Raw genomic sequence first — 20,497 nt, 5'->3', positions numbered from 1 at the left:
TGTAAGATATAAGTGGTAAGCCAATAGGTTTTATCAAATTTCACTGGTATTTTCTCATAGAGAACAGAGATTAGATACATGATACTAGTAGAACTAAATCAAGCAGTAGTTTTTCTGTCTGACCAAAGTGCAGATCCTTACCGTGCCTTCTTTATTACATGACTCTAACCTAAAAGCTATCAACATCTCAATCATCCCGAAGGGAGACATACTTCAGAATACATTTATCATCCAAGAAATCTTTAAGTTTATACCTTATACTCTTAAACTATCTTTCGGTTTCTGTATGATGGATCCATCTAAATGATGGAAATAGGTTAAAGTAATACCTGGCCTATACCTGTACCATGCTATCTCTCACAGTGGCATCGACAGTATGGAGGTGTTTGAGTGATATAGCAGTGCTAACTAAAATCGCATCACAAATGTATTTATATTTCAGATCAAATGGCTTTATATTAAAAAAAATCTAGGGATAGTCTTACAACTTGGTTATCACCATTTTCTTTTAATTCATTAGAGTGGCAAAATCATCATACAATTTATTTATAAAGTACGTTTCCAAGTTTAAGAATGAAAAACAGCATTACAACAAAAAACACTAAACAATTGAACACAAAAGTTAACACTTAAAAAAACAAGAAGAGATCTTGAAGAGATGGGTATCAAATCAGGGTTTAATTGACAAAAATTAATTGGGAGCATTAATTAAACCAATATGTGGTTGAAAGAATTGTGACTTTTTATTAGTTGCCCGGATATAAAATATTAATTCACACTGAAATCTGGAACCAGACATGCATAGTATGAATTTACTTAAGAAAAATAAATGTACCAAAATTTAACTCGGCTATACAGTTTGGGTCTTAAAACATCAAATAAAAATAAAACTAGTAAGTAAAACAAAATCATCAAGTTTAAGAAATTCAAGCAGAAAAACATTCAGTAGTCACTTGGTTGGTGAAACTGAGGTCATATAATTTCAGGCTGGTTTTCTACTTCCTGTTTCCAAGTGTCCAGGTTAAACGACTTTTTTTGTTTAGTTGTTGTGATTGAATTTTAAATTTGAGTTTCATTATATCTGGTTCATGAGCAGTCCACATGCTTTTCCGTAATTTTTTAACCATCACACATACATGTACAGTATTCTTTAGCTTATAGATTCTTCGGCTTCAAATGCATGACCTAGATTTAGATATTTTTATTGTTAAGCATTATGAATGCATGTTGAGGGTCGGGTTAATCTGATTTAACTCACTTCTACTTAGTCTAAGAAAACGTCAGCGTAATAAAATGTATCTGAATTATTGTTAGTACGGAAGGCTTCATTAGATTTTGTGATATAAGCAGTCCAGCATTAGGGGCATGTGAGAGAGACATACTGGTTCTGTCTCTTTTTGTTACTGATCTGGTATTAAAAGGACAACTTGGGGATTACCGCAAATAGGGGAGTAAGTTGGCGTTGAACCACTCTTGATCAAACTGTAAGTGATCTCCATCACTGGAAAGAAAGACAAGTTTTCCAGCTTTGTCCATCTCTGCCAGTCCCAGGCGATCCTACAAAACATCAAAAGGCACATGATGCAGTTTTTGCCTTGAAATTTTACTGCAAAACAGGTAATAAAATAAAAGCTTGTGGGAATCAACCCTATTTCTGAAAAAAAAAAATGGCAGAACATACACTAAATATGAAAGATATATGAAATGTTTACCTCTTTATATAACGCACTTTCCTTCAACGTCTCAGTCTCCTTAGCTTGACCAGGTTTGAAGAAGCCGAACCACTAAGAGGAAGCAAAGTTGTGCAACTATGTCGCTTTTAATGGATAGACTTTAATGCCAGAAATTGTCTTACCTCTGATATCACAGGGTCCACAATGCTGTCTTTTAGAAACTTAACCATTACAAACTTCTCCAAACTCATGAGGTTCTTCTTGTAGGTCTCATTCAACACCTTTAAAAATGGGAATAATTTAAAGACACAATGAGGTCTTTTTTTAATCTCGTGTACCAAAACACCAGCGAGCACAGCGACCTACAGCATATATTTTGCATTCCACTTGGAAAAAAATTAGTAAGGAACTCTCTGATAAACAAGATGGACATACCCGCTCTTGATTTATATCAGCAAGAAACAGGCTACGCTGTTTGTACAAGTCGCTGTTGATTGGATCGTGCCAGTACTGCGCCTGCACCAGGCTGCAATTATGAAAGAATGTGCGTAGTTAACGATGGAATAAACCAATAGCGGAAAAAATTATTAACACTAGAGTGACGCATTACAAGCTCAAGGATTATTATTTCTCAGTGTATTCATTCTCATATAGAATGCCATTTTACTGACAATTTTACTGTAATAGACATTTAGCATTGATTTGGTGTTGTGCAACATAATTTAGTTCCTGTTTTCACTAATATTGTAGCAGGTATACAGAATTTCTTTCTTGTGGAACTGGACAGTGTAAACCACTTTCGACATGAAAACTTTTTAGAGATGTAAAACTTACTGACATTTCAGAGCAATGAGAGTAAAGACTCCTAGTGCATTTAAATGAGAAATAAATGTATCATCATATCAGTTTCATCATATCACTTAAATAACATCACATTTAAAATATATGTCTTTTATTAGGCTTAGATTACGTGTACTATTTGCTACTAATTAAACGATAACAATAGAACACGTGCATTCCTATAAACCTGCGATTTGAAATGTAGGCAATATTATAAAGCACAGAATTATCACAAGCTATCTCGAAAAACTGTCCCATTTTTAAAAGACAATCACAATCTTACTGTTTCTGCACTACATCTGTGTAAGCCCCAGAATCCAAAGCCTTCCTGATCCAGTCGCAAATATGAGAACTTTCACCAGGGCATCGAGGCAAACCATAAACCCCTGTGGAGCCAAGCAGAACAGAGAAAAAACACTGAAAAACAAGAAAAGGAACATGAAACGATAAGGGCAATGAAACCTGAGCTGGTTAGTGAGTAAATCTTAGTATAATAAAACGAAATTCAGAAAAGTGAAACGGACTGTGCTTACGCATCATAGCTTTACATATCTTTCTTAAAAGTTTATATTTACACTGTTTACAGTATATGTGTGAAGCTGAGGCCCTAAACTGGTGAGTGTGAATTACGGCAGCAAACATTTGCAAATTTCCTTGTTAGCAGATGAACAGCTATTTCACTACCTTGATGCTGTCCACCGACTGAAATCAGATTCTTCATTTTTGGGACAGGGCATCTCTGTGCCACGGCACGTCTAAGAAAAAGAAAGAAAAGAGAGGAAATCAGTATGTTTTTATTCTTCAGATGAATTCCGGTATCGCATTACTTACAGAAACTGTGCACCCTGAGAGAAGCCCATTGCATTGTATCCTCCCTTCAGTTTAGGATCCTGTGCTATTTTATCACATGCCATGTTCACTTGCTTATTAACATCCACGAAAAATCCACTTTCTGTGTCCTGAAATAGAAATTAATCTTTAAGACGTGTTGACTTTTTTTTTTTTTTTTTTTTTACAAAAAAATATATAAATGCTTCATGAAATTTTACTTAAGTACCTCCGCTATAGTCTTTCCAATCATGAGAGACAGCACGTATATACCAGGCACTTCAGTTTCCACCATTTTCTTTATAGAGCCCATGCTCAGAGGGTTGCAGCAGTTATCCCCTACACAAACACGAGTGAAAATAATCTTTGTAACATCTCTGCCATAAATTGGTTCATGCCTTACAGTTTTTGATCCTGGGACTATAATTTGTTGTAGCTTTTTACAAAAGCTTTTTACATTTAGCTCCTTTATCACCTTTCTTATTTTTACAAAGACTTTTTAATTTTCTTATGAGGGATCAATAAAGGTTTACGCTGATTTTTCTGATTCTACCCTCCCATTTTATCTGGGCTTGGAACACTGCATCCAGTGGCTGGGGTTTGGGCATTGGCTGGGAATCGAACCCAGGCCTTCTCATGCGGTGAGAAACCTACCACTGAGCCACCACCGCCCATTTTATTCATTTTCGGTAATCTTCACATAATCACATCACTGGGCCACCATGGGATGCAGTCCATCTCCAAGCACCATTCAAACATTTAATCACACCTATAGGCAACATGCACGTTTTTGGGCAGCTGGAGGAAACCTGAGAACCCAGAGGAAACCCATGCACAGACATTCAAAACTCAACCCAGACCGTAACCGGAACTTTACCACCGTGCTGCCAGTTTACTTTGTAATGGAATTAACATTTCAACAAATCAAAGTGATATTAATAAAGTTGCACTGCTTATGGTGTATTAATGAATCATTTTATAGCTGCTTATTAATGCATTACTTTAGTTGAATGCATGATCAGGAAATGTGTGCATTGCATTGCTACAAACATTTGCACCTTACGTAATACATATAAATGATGCGACAAATCGTGTAGCCCTGGGTAACATTAGTTAATTCTGGACACACTAGTTGTCTTACCCATTCCATGCCATAAGACCAGAGGGATGGAGTTATTGGACCCCAGGACTGCTCCTGAGAGGAAAAGCAGCGATCCAAAGGAAAGAAGCGATGCCATGGTCAGTCTGCAGAGGAACACAAAACAACCTGAGCGATTTAGAGAAATCAGAGAACGGCAACAGAAACCACGTGACCACTCAAGAGGGAAAAGCTACAAATACGGGCGCGGGACTGATATGACGTCATTTACTGTCATGGAGTTTTTGCTTGGATTCGGCTACTATCTCGAGCTTCTCATTTATCAAACTCCGTTTTACACCATTAGATCTGACATCAGTCTTCTAACTGAATAAGCCGAACCACAAGTAAACGCGCTTAATAATGAAAAGGTGCAAAATTACTAACCCTTATCGATTCGCTTCCTGAATTCAGCAATGAATCACGTGGCAGTACTGAAAAGAGCAGCCTTTTATCTGAAAATATCAATATTCTAGATCATAGGTGAAAGACAATTGAGAACTTGAAACAATGACGTTTGGTCAATCCACATGTGTTAGAGTGCAGGGGTACGCGGAGGCTCGAACTTCTACTCAAACTTCCTGATTACTCTAGTCACGTGGTCTGCACGCACACGACACACAACGGTGATGCATTCAATAACAAGAGCTCTTGCGAAATGTGTGTAATCCGTAAGTGCTCGCTCAATGTTTGACAAATGATTGTATAAATATCACAGGTATAATACACATATCTCTATTAAATGTCCATAATATACATGGATACAAGACGGGGCAAATAATCATGACAGAGAAGCACGTTACGTCGCATTAGGTGTTCTGGGATATTTATACTCTAAACATCAAAATCATTAGTTTTTGGATGATTTATTTTTTAGTCTGAATGCTGAAATTATGACTGTAATTGTCGTTTATCTCCGTCTTCTTTATTCATTCGGAGGTATGTGTTAAACCCGTTCGCGATTGCTGTAAAACGACAGTTCAACAACACTATTGTACGCGAGCGCTCTCGTTATTGAACGCGGCACAGAGGTGCGTGACATGGTTGCCAGTTCCTCTTACAATTTTTAGTGGATTCAAGTCAAATTGGATTTGGGATTCTTTTTCTTTAAAGGCGCTTGAAAATAATAAATGTGTGTGTGTGTGTGTGTGTGTGTGCGCGCGCGCAACATCATTGTTGTTAATCATCTTTGTGAAAATTAATTTAAAAACTTTTACTTACTATTTAATACCTTTTTGAAAACATCAACAGTGTTCACATAAAAGCACATTTCACATAAAAATAGATTAATATTCATGCACAGTTACTTGAAGTTTTGAAATAATATTTATTTATACTTTAACAGTTTTTTATTTTGATTGATTTCCCTCATTACAACCATTTTTTTCGATAAAACCTAATATTTTTTTGAAATGTCAAAAACATAATTTGTAGATTCTGCACATGCATCTAAAATCAAGTACTATTTTCCTATTAAATTAACATCTAATGAACATCTGTTGTGGTAATGATATATAGGTTTCGGAAATAAGGTTAATTATTTTGGTAATAAAAATAAGTATACTAGTCTGAGATTTATGGAGATTGTGGAAAAGAGGTAAATTTTTCATTTGTGAGAGATGAGTGGGCCTGCTTCTTCCTAAAAAAAATTTTGCTGCAATTTTAGTTTTTTGGAAATAAAATAAAATATAGCTGCAAGCAACAATGCCCAAGCACCTGCGCCATAGCCCCCAAAGCATAAGATACAACCTACAGTATGTGCCTTTTGAGCATGTTAAAACCTTCAAAAGGCCCAAGAGGCTGATTCACTTAATGTGTTGTCACATAATATGCCCATGAAATGCAGTGCAAGTTTGTTCAGCTCAGTGAGCTCTAAAAATGTACCGGGTTTTCGCATGTATACGTGCAAGTGTGTATGAGCTATGCAGCAAAATCACATGTGAGGGCCCCATGACATTCATGACTTTTGAGGCTGACCCCCAAAAAAGCACTGGATGTGTGAAAAAAATCATTAGATGAGCAAGAGGGCTCTTCACACACTTCACACACTATGACACACTATGACATTAGTACTATCAAAGCAATCAGACATCAGCACTATCATAGCAATGACAACTAGAGAGGTACATTTCCTGAAGAAAATGTGAGTGGTGCTTGCCGTGGCGAAACTCTCCATATCTCTACGACAATGGGATCTTGATAGCAACATGCTAATATAGCTAGCATCAAGCTAGCACCATGCTAATCAGCTAAACATCATGCTAATTACACTAGAAAGCGAAAAATTTCTGGAGAAATTTTAAGTGTGCCTCTGCGACGGCCGGGTCAGTTCTAATGAGTGCGGCCACCGTCCAGCGGTTGCGTTGCCGAGCCTCCCGTTGCATCACTGTCACAGCCGTGATGTCACAGCCGAGGCCGGTCCCAATGTTAAGTCTACAAGACTTTTTGGGGCCATTTTTTGGGGGATTTGGGGAGCACCATCCGACGGCCCCCCACCAAAAGTCATAGCACACCATTCCCGAGCGAGCCGCTCGGAACGATGTAACATACGTATGGGTCATCTAAAAAACTGCAGGACGAGAAATGGCGCAAAGTTTTAGGGATATAATAAATGGATTGCGCAATGATTTCTAGGGGAGAAGAGTAATAAGTGTGCGCCGGCACACTTAATGACATAAAGCCATGATTTCATTGTGCAGATGTCATAGTGCTTGGGCCATAATAATAACAATAATCGTTAGAAAAACAATAGGGCCCTTGCACACTATGACATCTGAACTATGAGACATCAACATTATCATAGTTAGGTGATGACATCATAGTGCTGATGTCATAGTGCAAGGACCTGCGCCATCGGCACCTGTGCGCACCACACAACCTGTGTGTGATTTTTCTAGCATGTTAAGACCTCCAGTCTTATGGACTCGGTTTGGTGGCGTATGTATAAAATTCCCAGGAGGAGTATATCAAAATCCATTGGGTGCTTTTGGTAAATGACCTAAAATATCTGACTTTGTGTTAAATAGAACCCATGTTGAGCTCATCGAGATTCATGCAAAGGGAGCCCTTACTATGGTGGCCAAGAAGTGCTAAACAAACTAAAAAAAAGAAAAAAGAAATTGAAAAACAAAATAACACAACCGAAAAACAAAGATAACAAAAACAAAATATCTATACCAAAAACAAAATAACAAAAATGAAAACAAAATATCAGATTGGATTTTTCATTTTGCTTTTGTTTTTGAATTTTTGTTTTTGAATTTGTTATTTAGTTTTTTTGCTTTATTATTTTGTTTCTCGGCCACCATACTTTTCTGTAGTCCAACATTTCTCTGTTAAAAAACTTTTTTTCTTTTATCGGTCTTAAGTAAAATACCCAAATGAGAATAGGTTCCCTGTTGAGTCCGGTTCCTCTTAAGTTTCTTTCTATTGCCATCTCAGGGAGTTTTTTCTTGCCACTGTTAGTTACCCTTGGCTTGTTCATCAGGGACTATCTGACCATTGTGATTCATACACATTCACATTTCATACAAACTTAAATAATTCTTTTGATTGTGTAAGGCTGCTTTGCGACAATGACAATTGTTGAAAGCGCTATGCAAATAAAATTGAATTGAATTGAATTGGAAATTAAGTAATATTCAAATTTTCTAAGATATTGAATTCTGGGTTTGCATTAGCTGTAAGCCATGATCATCAAAATGAAAAGAAATAAATACTTGAAATATATCAGTGTGTAATAAATTTATATAATATACAAGTTTCACTTTTAGACTTGAATTACTGAAATAAATCAACTTTTCGATGATATTCTAATTCATTGAGATGCACCTGTGTGTACTATATATATACTAATGCTATCATGTGACCGTCAAAAGAGAGGCATATATTTTCTTGTTGAAGTTATATATGCTCTGTGCCCGTAACATACTATAATGATGACATTAGGCTTGCTTTGGGCTTGTTTTTGAAGCAGCGGTTGCTTATCTTTCTCGCGAGAGTTGGCAGCCATGGTGTGTTCACGCAGTACAACAGCTGCGCACATTGAGCGCCGCATCCGCGTTGCGTACGCGTTGATTTTCACAAACATTTGGACATTTGCGACGTTGAACACACACTGGCCGGTTTTCAGACAAGCATTATCAGCAAGAAGAACTGGACCGACTGGAACTGCCACTATGTAGCATTTACTTTAAAAAATAAATAAATAAAGTTACATTTTCTTATTTTAGGATGCGACAAAAATGCAGAGCTGATTCTTCTACACCAGTATTTATCGACTAAAATGTAAGACTTTTTGGTAAGAAAAACCTAACATGATCTAAAATCTAAAAATGTTAAGTAACTTATTAACTTATTCTTGTCTCAACACCAACATTTTAGCCTATTGTTTTATAAAAGATCATCAGAGGTATGAGTTTGTGACTTTAAAACCGTTGTGGCAGCTTTGTCTCAGATGTTATTTTTGTTGTTGTTGTTGTTGAGAGTGTAACACTGTAGTTATACTATCCCTGAGCACTTTATTAGGAACACTATACAGTACTAATACTGGGTAGGGTGTACTAATACTTTTGCTCCTAAAAAAGCCTCAATTCTTTTATCACAATCATAAGTTGAAAACGTTTCTTTGACAACCTGATCTTGAGAATGTTATGGATTTTTTTTAGGTGACATTTCATACTGCAAAAGTTTTCCTCTTCTACTACATCCCAAATGTGTTTGTAGTCTTTCGATTTGGAGAAATTAATGGAAAGTCCACTGAAGAACACTGAACACATTGTCACACTCTTGACACACCATTTTAAGTTTTTTTTTTTCTTTTTAACTTCTGCTTTGTGACATGGTGCATTTTTCAGCTGAAAGTACTTATTGGAAGTTTTTATAAATTGTGACCATAAAAGGAAGCATATGACCAGCAACAATGCTTAAAAATCTGTCGCATTTATGAGATGATTGATTGGTATTTTCAAGCAAAAAGTGTAAAGAGAAAAACATTCCCCACAACAATTTACCATCCCCACCAGCCTGGACTGCTGACACAAAGCAAGTTTGGTCTGTGAACTCACGCTGTTTAAGCCAAATTCGAATCCTACCATCTGTGTACCTCAGCAAAAATCAAGATTCATTAGACCAGGCTATGGTTTTCTAGTTGTCGGCTGTCCGGTTTTGGTGAGCCCGTGTCCAAGACAGCCACAGCTTCCTGTTTTTGGCTTTTTTGACAGAAATCGAACCTCATGTGATCTGCTGCTCATCCACCTCAGGCTTTTATTTGTTGTGCATTCGGAGATGCTTTTCATACTGAGCTTATCTGTGGTCTTTGTCAGCTCAAACCAGTCTGGACATTCACTGTTGATCCCTCTCATCAGCACAAAGTTTTCATGTAAATAACTAGATGTTTTTGTATCGAAACGGGAAGGGCATCAGGCGTAAAACCTCTGCCAAGTTGTGTGCGGATCTCATGGCCCGCTGTGAACAGCTGAAAGACCAACAACATGTTTTCGTATTGAAAAAATGTAGGTAATCTTTAGAGACTGTTGATAAAAATCCCAGGAGATCAGAGAGTTTAGAAAAAGAAAAGAAAAATCAGGCCAAGTTTGAAAACACAGAGATTATATTTTTCCCCAAAGATAATTTGCATTGTGAATCGTAACATTTAATGCATACTGCATATGTTTGATCAAACTTAGGTTAACCTAGAAAATTGCCCAGAATATTTTACTTTTCACTGTCTCCAGTACCTTTTTTTTTTTTTTGAAAAATTTTTGACTATTCAATGAATGGTGATAACACTATAACAAGAAAATAATATCAAACAAATTTTATATGGGACAATTATAGAAATTCTAAATTATATATTTATTTATTTTAAAATGACCATGAATTAACAAAAAGTCCTGAATGTTAAATAACTATTTACAGATATCCTTAACAAAAACGTTCCTCATATTTAGTAGATGAGTCAATGACGTGACGCCCCCTTTTTCTGTCCGGGTTAATTTTATTTTGCAGAAAAAACTAAAAAATACATAAAAATTTCTCATCTACTTGTTATACCTTCTTTACCTACTAAACCACTCTAACTTCTCCAAATTTTTAAGTTTTTCATAATTTTTCTGCTATCCGAAGTGCCAAAACACCATATGGGGTGACCATCCGGCCTTGACTTTAGTTAGGACAACTGGTTTAAAAACACTTTAAATCAACTTAAATATATCTCTTTTCCTAGTTGACATAATTTTAAACATGTTTTACATCCATTGACAAAACTATAAAGCATTTGCTCATATATTTCTATCATGATATACAAACGAATGTTGTCCGAATTATGTTGATTCTATCCATTTTATCTGGGGTGACCATCAACAAACCACAATTTTGGGACCTTTATTTTAAAAAACATCTCAAGGATGGGATACTGCACCAGCCAGACACAAGTGAAGACCCCCTGGAAACAACTGTATAGTAAATCAGTCTCTCTCATATAGTAAGAAAAAGCTGTTTTTTAACGGCTGTGATGTCGTAGTCACTTTTGGTCATCATGTGGGGCGACCACCCCAAAACTGTGAATTATAATTTTTTTCCACAAATCTATATTTTTATGATAAATTTGATAGTGCTTTGTCACTAGAAGAAGCTAGTTTGGTTTCTGAGGCTAACCGTTAGCCTGTTATACTTGAGTAAACTTGAAAACATCATATGGGGCGACCGAGTATCATGTGGGGCGACCACTGCTAAATGTTTTAAATGATAGATATATGTCCTATATTTGTAGTTTTCATATTCTATACATCAATTATATACAGTACATAGAGTTAATTGTTTAAGTATAATTATTTGTATATTTTATCTTTTTTTTCTAAATTCAGCCATTTTCCATTCCTTTTATAGGAATGGAATTTATTTATTTTAACTGGATAATGAAGGAGACTCTGATATTATAGAATAAACTTGTGAAATAATGGTTTTTATAAAATGAAAGGGCACTAAAGTTTATTTTTCTTCATCAGTTTATCTACTTACTGATATGAGTTCAACTAGTCTTAATGATACATAAAAATGTGAATTCTGAGATACATTACGGTCGCCCCAGATGACTTTTTTTAAGGCTTTTTTTTTTTTTTAAAGTCTTATCCGTCAATGACCCATATATAATTACTGTTGTTGCAACATCATTTAGGATTTAGGTAAATGAGCAAACTTAACAAAAGTCCTTATTGGTGGGAAACTTCAGCTGGTCACATGTACTTACTGTACTTTTTCAGTCATGAGATTCCCTATATCATAAATATCAGAAAGAGTACATCAGTTACAGTTTTACCGGACTGTGTGACTAAGCAACTTATCCTGAGAAAAATATCCTGAAAGAAGTTTGGATCATTAACTAACCACAATACACCTAAGCCTGAAGGTTCTCTGGTTGGTAAGTTACGAAATAGGAAGTCATTGCTAAATGCACATGTTACGTGTTTTCTCTGAGTTTTCTTTATTAACTACTAAATTGTGTATAGTTTTTCTCCCTACTACTCACACCTGAAGTTTAACTAGTTCAAGGTTCAATAGTAGGCTATTTATCTGTGCTGATTTCTGATGTAGGACTTAAACGTATGATTTAAGGAGCGCTTTTGAAAATTGTTGCACTTAAGCATTTACCATGGCTCGACATAATGGATGGACTGTTAACACTGCTGTGGAGGATGAGGAGGAGGAAGAAGTACCACTGCTGGATAATGAAGCAGCACAACCTAAAAATTATGAAGGTATGTATGTGAATATATGTAATTAAAAAGATTTTTAAGATTATGTCTATGGGTTATGTTTTAAGTTTGGCCTAGATTTCATCCTGGGTTAATAAATACGATAGGAATGATAGAAAAAGACTTTGGGTCTGGGTTTTAGGTGTTGTATAGGTTTTCCAAAATGTATTTTTTTAACTCAACAATTTTTTTCATTGATTTTAAACAGAGATATAACAGGGTAAACATGTAATGTTTCAGTACAGATTGTATAACTCCCTTATAAACCCCTATAGCACCCACCCCACCCCTCCTTGACTCCAGTTTTACATGTATAAGAAAAGCTAGACGCCAGGGATAAAAAAAAAAGGAGAGAAACGAAAAAAAGAACATGAAGCTGGAAGTTTTTTGGTTCTGTGTGGAAAAAAAGGGGGGGAAAGAAACAAACAATTAAATTAAATAAGAAGGGATTCAAACCATAAATGTATATGAAAAAAGTGAACTATGAAAAAGTGTTGGTGAACTTTTTTATTATCATTATAATTATTATTAATATTTTTATATTTTGAGATACTGGCAGCAAGCCATATCATTAAAATAATTTTAAAAAAGGCTTCAAATATTTCACTTGATATGTAATGCATCTAGAATATATAAGAGTTTCACTTTATCATTAAATTACAGAAAATCCTTACTCACTCACTCATCGTCATTACCGGTTAATCCTGTATTCAGGGTCACGGGGGGCCTGGAGCCTATCCCAGGAGACTTAGGGCACGAGACGGGGTACACCCTGGACAGGGCGCCAATCCATTGCAGGGCACAAAGACATACACACTCATTCACACATCACAGGCAATTTGAGAACACCAATTAACCTAACCTACATGACTGTGGGAAGAAACTGGAGTAAAAAGAACTTTACTCTATGATATTCTAATTTATTAAGATGCACTGTATTTTAGGTCCATTTTTTTTTGCCATTTAGTTTCTGTATATCTCCATATTAAATTTAAAATAAAACACCTAAAAGTGTGGCATTTATTATTCAGGAATTGCAGCTATTTCCATGCACACACCTATTTTTGTGACTCATAAATAATGGAACAAAAATAATGGATGAAAAGCCTTTGCAGTCAATGAGTGACTGCCTTCAGGCTTGTCTTAAGTAGTGAAAAGCATGCTCTGTTGGGTTAAGATCAGGTGACTGACTTCGCCAGAGAGGAATATCCCATTTATTTGCCTTAAGAAACTTTTGGGTAGCTTCACTATAAGTTTTGCGTCAATATCCATCTGGAATGTGAAGCGGTGTCCCTTCAGTGTTCTAGCATTTGGCAGAATCTGAGCAGGGAGTATAGCCTTATACACTTAAGAATTCATCCTGATAATTTTATCAGCAGTCAGATCATCAATAAACACCAGTGACCTGGCTCCATTGGCAGCCATTTAAGTAAATGTTGACAGTTAATGCTGTTCATATGCAAATACAGTATATTGTACTGTATATCCAAAGGTCCATTGTTCAAAAGGTGAAAGAAAATCTTGTTAATTTCCTTTTTTTAATTCCCCTTTTTTTAATTGCCTTTTTAGTTATTTTCCTTCTTTTTCCAAATTCCAAACTCTTGTATTGGCCTCACAGGTTTTTATTGTCAGTCTAATTGTTTTTTTGTTTTTTTTCAACATAATGATGGCAAACTTTACCACAAAGACACCTCTTAGAACCTCAGGTTGAAAGTTCGAGTGAAAAGCTACCAAATGCTAATTTAACACACGGAACCAACCTCAAGCCTTTTATCCTCTTAATTATTCATAAAGTAATGGGGGAACAGGTCACGCCTGGTCATGCAACTACATGTCAGTCATTTGTTCCAGTATTTATGAGCCCTTAAAATGGGTTTGTGTGAGTATATGTGTGTGGAAATGACTATAATTCCAGAATGGTTCGCGCCATTTTTTTTGTCAAACCCCTTTAATTAAAGCGTAACTTAAGTCTTGACATTGCTCACGTCTTCAGTGTTTCATTTAAAACTCTGTGGCAAATGCCAAAAAATGGTCTGTGTTACCAAATGCCAAAAAATATCTTTCGTTCCAAAATGTATGTACATGACTGTGTATAGACCTATATATGCACGTCAGCCATCTAAAAAAGATAGATTTTTATAGATATCTAGCATAATCTGTTTTTAAAAAAGGGTGTCTGTCTTATACACTTTAAAAGATGAGAAATGTCTCCTGTGGTCTGCTTGCAAACAGTTTTAAATTTTTTAAATTTGATTGGAATTGTGTGTGTGTGTGTTTGTAACAGTGTCTTCTCAGTGCTGCTCTGTGCGATACAACCTAGCCTTCCTGATGTTCCTGGGTTTCGCTGTAGTGTACGGGCTACGGGTCAATCTCAGTGTTGCCATGGTTGCCATGGTGAATATAACTGGTACGCAGCCATCTCACAATACCAATGAATCAAATGAGTGCCCAGCATCTTCTACTACCTCAAACAGCAGCAACCAAATTCCCGATCAGCCAGATGGGGTGAGCGCTTTAGTCCACTCTCCCAGCCACAGCGTTTGTTTAAAGAAAAACATCTGCAATTAAATATTTTTTGCTTTGCTTGTTCTGATTTTTTTTTACTAATTTCCATGTCTCTCAGGTACCAAGATACCCATGGAATCCTCAGACACAGGGAATGCTGCTGGGAGCATTCTTTTTTGGCTACCTTTTCACTCAGATCCCTGGGGGATACCTGTCAGGTCGCTGTGGTGGGAGTAAGTTCCTGGGAGGAGGAGTTTTAGGTACAGCAATTCTCACCATCCTCACCCCTTGGGCTGCTGAATATGGGGTTAATTGGCTGTTCGCTCTAAGGGCTCTTGAGGGTTTTGGTGAGGTAAAGAGGCATATTTTTAAAATACATATATATTCTCACAATTTATATCACTTTTCAAGCATAAACAAAGATGTATTTTGTGTGATAAGGGTGTGACATTCCCTGCCATGATGGCTATGTGGGCTTGCTGGGCCCCTCCATTGGAACGAGCTCGTCTGATGACGATCTCTGGGGCAGGAGGAAATTTTGGTGCTTTTATTGCTTTCCCTCTCACAGGCTTCATATGTCACAGCCTGGGCTGGCCTGCAGTCTTCTACTGGTGTGGTAATTATCCCACTCTAATATCTTTATTATATAATTATATACACAATTGGTTTTATAACATTAAGAACATTTATTGCTATTGTTATTTTTCTTATTATTGCTTGATACCTAATAACGTGTGCAGTAATTTAAGCTTAGCGTGTCATGCATTTACAGTTAGAAATACCTTCAATTTATATTGATATTAAGTTACCAAAAAAAATGGAGTGCAATAAAAAAGACTGCACTAACATTGGACAATTTAAATTATCACTGAAATGGAAATTGATATCTATTCTTTCTTTTCGCCACCAGGGGGAGCAGGATGTCTGTGGGCAGTGCTGTGGTTCATCATGGTGTCAGATGAACCTCGCTTACATCCAAGAATAAGTGACCAGGAAAAAGAATACATTGTCAACTCGATAGGTTCTGAGGTATTAAATGATCATCAGGTTATGTTTTAAATTATACTGAAACATACGGGTAATGTTTGAGAGGTTATATGCTGACTATAGTTAACGATGTTTGTTTCTCTACTCTACAGGGAGGCACCCATGGTTGGTCAGTGCCACTGTTGGCCATGGCATGCTCAGGCCCTCTCTGGGCCATCATCATATCACAGATGTGTTCTAACTGGTATTACTACACACTGCTTACCTCCCTGCCTACTTACATGGACACAGTGCTGCACTTTGACCTACGCCAGGTAAGACGTCCTAAAAGTTTTAACCCACTGACCGCAGCCTTTAGAGCACTATGCATAAATGAATAACAAATACTGTCTATAAATGTCTCGATCACTATTGGAATGACCAGCACTATTCACCTGACTTTCTCTTATTCTGCTGCATAGAACGGCTTCCTGTCAGCGCTACCCTACTTAGGCAGCTGGTTGTTTTCCGTGCTCTCTGGTGTGGTCGCAGACTACCTTTTGGAGAAAAGGATACTAAGTGTAACTGCTATCCGCAAAATCTTCACTATTGCCGGTTAGTGACTGGCACTAAGGTCGCTCTCGGGTATCATAAGATGCATCTTAATTTAGTAAAATCTAATATTCAGTTTAATATTATGGGAATAATCACAAAGCAGCTGCACAGAAATCCAAATATGATTTTAAGTCCATAATAAGCAACAATGATGGGGAAAAACTTGATGACATGAGAAAGAAAAAATGAAAGAGACCAGACTCTTAAGGAAATCTTCTCTTTTTGTGTTTCTACAGGTTTGGTTGTTCCAGCGATTTTCCTGATTGCTGTCGTATTCTCTGGGTGCAGTGGCGTCCTGGCTGTTACTTTTCTCACGTTATCCAACACATTTGGGGGCATCAGCGCAGCTGGAGTCTTCATTAACCAGATGGATATTGCTCCTCAGTAAGAGCACAATGATCACCTGAGATCACAAGCTTCCATGTTTCATCTGAGCCCTATTTTAAAAGATGTTGTCTGTATAAGAAACAGTGCCTTTTTTTTGCATTTAAATGGCCATTTTAAAATACATTTTATTTATTTGGTGATGGAAAATATTCACTTTATGAATTCTATTTTAAGATAAGCAGCCATGTATTTATAGATTTTATAATATTTTTTAGCCAATATTTTTAGCATAGCCTATATTTAAAGATTTAAAGATGCTTGATTGGCATGACAATTATTTACACATTTGTCATATTGGCAAAGCTTAGAAAAAAGGCACAAAAAAATGACAGGAGTAGATAAAAAAAACACATAATAGTATAGAAAGAGTAATAATAAATAAATAAATAAATAAAAGAGTACAGACATCTAGTCAAAGATGTAAAAAAAGCAAATATACATATAAGTACATTATAATGAAAATAATAATAGTAGTAATAATAAGATATTTTTTTATATATTGCTGTGGGCACTGTCCTCTGTATATGTACAGTATATACACTGACTGCAGGAAATATTTTACCAAGCTTGCTTTCTTTTTCCTTTTTTTTCCCCTCTCAATATTCCATGTTACCAGGTATGCTGGCATACTGCTCGGGATCACCAACACTTTTGGCACTATCCCAGGAATACTTGCACCAATTGCAGTGGGTCAACTTGTCAAAGATGTAAGATAACAAGAGATTACATACACATACACAATTAAACTTAGACTTAGTTATAACAAACCACATGATTTTACAAACTCCTTTGATTTATGATATTTCTTTCTCCTTAAAGCAATCTCTGACAGGCTGGATGAACGTCTTCTATTTGTCAGCAGGAGTGAGTGTATTTGGAGCCTTATACTTCACACTGTTTGGCTCTGGAAAGATCCAACCTTGGGCACTAAGGGAGAAGCTGACAGAAACAGAGACAGAGGAAAGGGACTAAACATGTTTTGAAAATACAAAGTATTAAGTGATTCACTTAAATATTTAATTTTTTTAATGACTTCTATTAGTTTGTTTTTAATATGATACTTGAAAAATGCAATATAAAAAGAGAATATGGGAAAACAATAATGTCATTTGAAAAATGTGATAATTTGTTTTAAAACTTGATGTTTGTCTTATTTAGTATACTTAATAATATGGTTAAGGTTTATCTGAAAATAAGGACCAGACCATGGGAATAACTGTTACCTCTTATAATTATGAAATGTCTATACATTATATTAATTACAGTTACAGTTAGCTTTGACCGAGGCATTACATGAGTGGTGATATAGAGCATAACAGCAATGGGTTATTTAACTGTATGTATAACTTCATGTCACGGGTGTTCTAACAATTGTTAATTACACTAAATGCCAGTATGGGTGAAAGTAGGTCTGCAGTACTAGAAAGAGGGAAGAGCAGCTGCCTCCCAAAAAGCACATTCAAATCTTGTCACGTACGCACTTTCAGAAAGAAAACGTTGAAAACGTCTGATAACGTTGTGTCCTTGTGTTAACCATGTTCATGGTTAACGCAAGCTACAAAGCTAACTAGCTTCTAATACAAGGCTAAATCCCAAATCCCTCTCTAATCTCTGATGAAAGGTACTTCTTTGTGTTTGGAACAAGAGATTTTATCTTACACTCTATGTAGCGCACAAACCTGAGACTCAAACCCAGAACCTCGAAGTTAGCTGATGAATTCCAGTTAGCTGGAATACGTTTTTTGGAATCGTCAACCACCTCCATGGTTTAATTTCCATAGCTTTTGGCTACCTATAAACAATAAAAAAAAATTATACTACTTTCACCCCTTTTAATTACACCAGCTGTTGGTCATGAGCTCTGCCAGTCATGGAAGGATATGTTTTTGCAGTGCAAAATAATCATATAAACAAACAGATCATAATCTGTTGATAATAACGCGCCCTCATCACAACCATGTCGACATCGAGTACAACAGCACTTTCTCTCATGTGATATTTCTTAATTATAGAAAATCTTACTTAACGCCAGCACCATGTTTACCTGTAATTTTTAAACCCCAAATCCAATTTGTATGCATTTATAGAACGGTTAATTTACAAACTTTTACAAAATGTATATTATGCAATTATTTTAAGATCCTGTTGATACTATTTTAAGAAACACTTGTAGCATAAAAATATTCAAAGTTTGCAAACAATTTTAAATGTTTTATTTCATAAATCTGCTGTATGAAAACATTAGATTTTTGTATTGATTTATATAATTACTGTCATATTTTTTTATGTTTAATGGATATTTTAAGCCTCTAAAATACAATTAAATCAGTGCATCACACATTGTGATAAATGTAAGATTTAAACAGTAAGATTTTTACAGTAGGAAAGTGTCTAATATATATTCAGTATAATGTATGTGAATGCACATGGCAAGTTAATTAGCCTGCTCCGGTGGTATTCATTATAATATTTTTGTTTATTCTGTGGATGCACCAAGACTCATGAAGTGTATTGATGTAACAAAACAGATTGCCATGTATGCTGGTATGTATATTTTTTAAATACCATGATTTATGAAAACCTTTATTTATATAAAAAAATTAGAAGCTCTTGGTAGTGTGGCACAGCTTGTCACATGATCAGACCAAGAACATGTGATCCAGAAGGGAACCAGTCAAGGGAAGTAGTATTTATGCATATCACACAGCAGCTGCAAAAATAGCACAATTTATTTATTCAGTAATATAACTGAATAGACTGGTACTGCTAGTGCTTTTAGTACTACTGTCTACACAGCCTAATCATTTAATAAGCAGCTTTTTAATATATGGGTAAACACAAAAAGTAATGTACTTGATGCTAAAATACTTATGGAAGTGACTGAAGAAAGGATTCTTGTTCACATAATAATAATTTTAAAAGAACTGTGAATAAAATAATTTGTTAAAAGAACGTTGAAGGAATGTTTGTGAATTGAATGCTTTTTCCCAGGCTTGTATTCTGGTGTGGACGACACACTACTAATAAGTACTAATAAGTCCCAGTTTAGGCTGCTATGGAAACGATAACTTCGTTAGAATAAAAGAGCTTATTACACATTTATTTACACCTAGGGACAATTTATCTTAACAGTCCACCTACTAGCATTTTGGAATGTGGGAGGAAATTAAAATCCCCAAGAAACCCTTATGGACACCGGGAGCACATACACAGTACATTCACATAGACAGTAACCAGAGCTCAGGCATCACCCACGGTACATATCGAAATGCTTTATTCTTCTTGTACATCAGTAATTTGGCCTCTGATCAGTTTCTTCTTTCTTGAAGTTATTGAGACAAAAAAAATGCATTCTGGCCTGTTGGTAAGCGACCACAATGTTCCGAAGAGTTTCCCATGTCGAAATACTAATGGCTGATTGTTAAAAAAATGAGTCGAAATTAAAGAGCTCTTCCAAAAATGTGGAAAAAAAGCTCTTACTATGAAATCAATAGCACAATGTGACTGTATAAGGGGCAACAACACATACAACACAACGACAGATCTGAAATCTTTTTACTTCTTGGTCATATTGTAAAAGTTTCTCTTCTTTCTAATACATGTGTAGGTAAAAGTCAACTTTCCACAGAGCTACTTTCAAGATAAGATTTTTTATACAATCAATGGTAGTGCCTTATAAATCACTGTATTATAAGTCACTTATAAGTCACTGACTAAAGAAATGCTTGCTTGAAGCTACCCCTTGTTTTATTATTTCTTTTTTTTGCAAATATTTTTATTGAAAAAAGGAA

General features: G+C 35.8%; 2 protein-coding genes across 8 annotated transcripts; one reads left to right on the top strand and one right to left on the bottom strand.

The window, feature by feature from the left end:
• Positions 1-488: 488 nt before the first annotated feature.
• ppt1 (palmitoyl-protein thioesterase 1 (ceroid-lipofuscinosis, neuronal 1, infantile)) lies at positions 489-5,014 on the bottom strand. 2 transcript variants are annotated; one of them, XM_053491392.1, is made up of 10 exons: positions 4,867-5,014; positions 4,483-4,586; positions 3,571-3,680; positions 3,345-3,472; positions 3,198-3,268; positions 2,797-2,899; positions 2,109-2,199; positions 1,856-1,954; positions 1,713-1,784; positions 489-1,557 (listed from the first exon to the last, which is right to left on the bottom strand). In XM_053491392.1, the coding sequence occupies exons 2-10, from the start codon at positions 4,577-4,579 to the stop codon at positions 1,435-1,437; spliced, it is 894 nt and encodes a 297-aa protein (XP_053347367.1). In that variant the 5' UTR covers positions 4,580-4,586; positions 4,867-5,014; the 3' UTR covers positions 489-1,434. The 2 variants fall into 2 exon arrangements, with proteins under 2 accessions (XP_053347367.1, XP_053347365.1); XM_053491390.1 differs by lacking the exon at positions 4,867-5,014 and having other exon boundaries at positions 4,483-4,789.
• Positions 5,015-8,576: 3,562 nt separating this feature from the next.
• Positions 8,577-18,945, top strand: si:ch1073-513e17.1 (sialin). Of its 6 annotated transcripts, none has more exons than XM_053491386.1 (11): positions 8,577-8,766; positions 12,123-12,236; positions 14,518-14,738; positions 14,857-15,090; positions 15,180-15,354; positions 15,649-15,767; positions 15,878-16,039; positions 16,187-16,319; positions 16,556-16,703; positions 17,323-17,413; positions 17,526-18,945. In XM_053491386.1, exons 2-11 carry the CDS (start codon positions 12,131-12,133, stop codon positions 17,676-17,678), a joined length of 1,542 nt encoding a protein of 513 aa, XP_053347361.1. In that variant the 5' UTR covers positions 8,577-8,766; positions 12,123-12,130; the 3' UTR covers positions 17,679-18,945. The 6 variants fall into 6 exon arrangements, with proteins under 6 accessions (XP_053347361.1, XP_053347358.1, XP_053347359.1 ...); XM_053491383.1 differs by having other exon boundaries at positions 12,073-12,236; XM_053491384.1 differs by having other exon boundaries at positions 8,577-8,779.
• The last annotated feature ends 1,552 nt before the right edge of the window (positions 18,946-20,497 follow it).

Source organism: Clarias gariepinus, chromosome 3 (genome assembly GCF_024256425.1).
Source record: "Clarias gariepinus isolate MV-2021 ecotype Netherlands chromosome 3, CGAR_prim_01v2, whole genome shotgun sequence".
Lineage (NCBI taxonomy): Eukaryota > Metazoa > Chordata > Actinopteri > Siluriformes > Clariidae > Clarias > Clarias gariepinus.
The sequence above is the reverse complement of the archived record's forward strand: the minus strand, read 5'-3'. Positions and strand labels throughout refer to the sequence as shown.

Bases quoted from the DNA above. Each gene is read 5' to 3' on its own strand.
- si:ch1073-513e17.1 (XM_053491386.1), top strand. From the start codon at position 12,131: ATGGCTCGACATAATGGATGGACTGTTAACACTGCTGTGGAGGATGAG. The intron at 12,237-14,517 runs GTATGTATGTGA...TGTTTGTAACAG, and splicing joins ACAACCTAAAAATTATGAAG to TGTCTTCTCAGTGCTGCTCT. The intron at 16,040-16,186 runs GTAAGACGTCCT...TCTGCTGCATAG, and splicing joins TGCACTTTGACCTACGCCAG to AACGGCTTCCTGTCAGCGCT.
- ppt1 (XM_053491392.1), bottom strand. From the start codon at position 4,579: ATGGCATCGCTTCTTTCCTTTGGATCGCTGCTTTTCCTCTCAGGAGCA. The intron at 3,473-3,570 runs GTACTTAAGTAA...TTTCTATTTCAG, and splicing joins TTGGAAAGACTATAGCGGAG to GACACAGAAAGTGGATTTTT. The intron at 3,269-3,344 runs GTAAGTAATGCG...TCTTTTTCTTAG, and splicing joins TCTCAGGGTGCACAGTTTCT to ACGTGCCGTGGCACAGAGAT.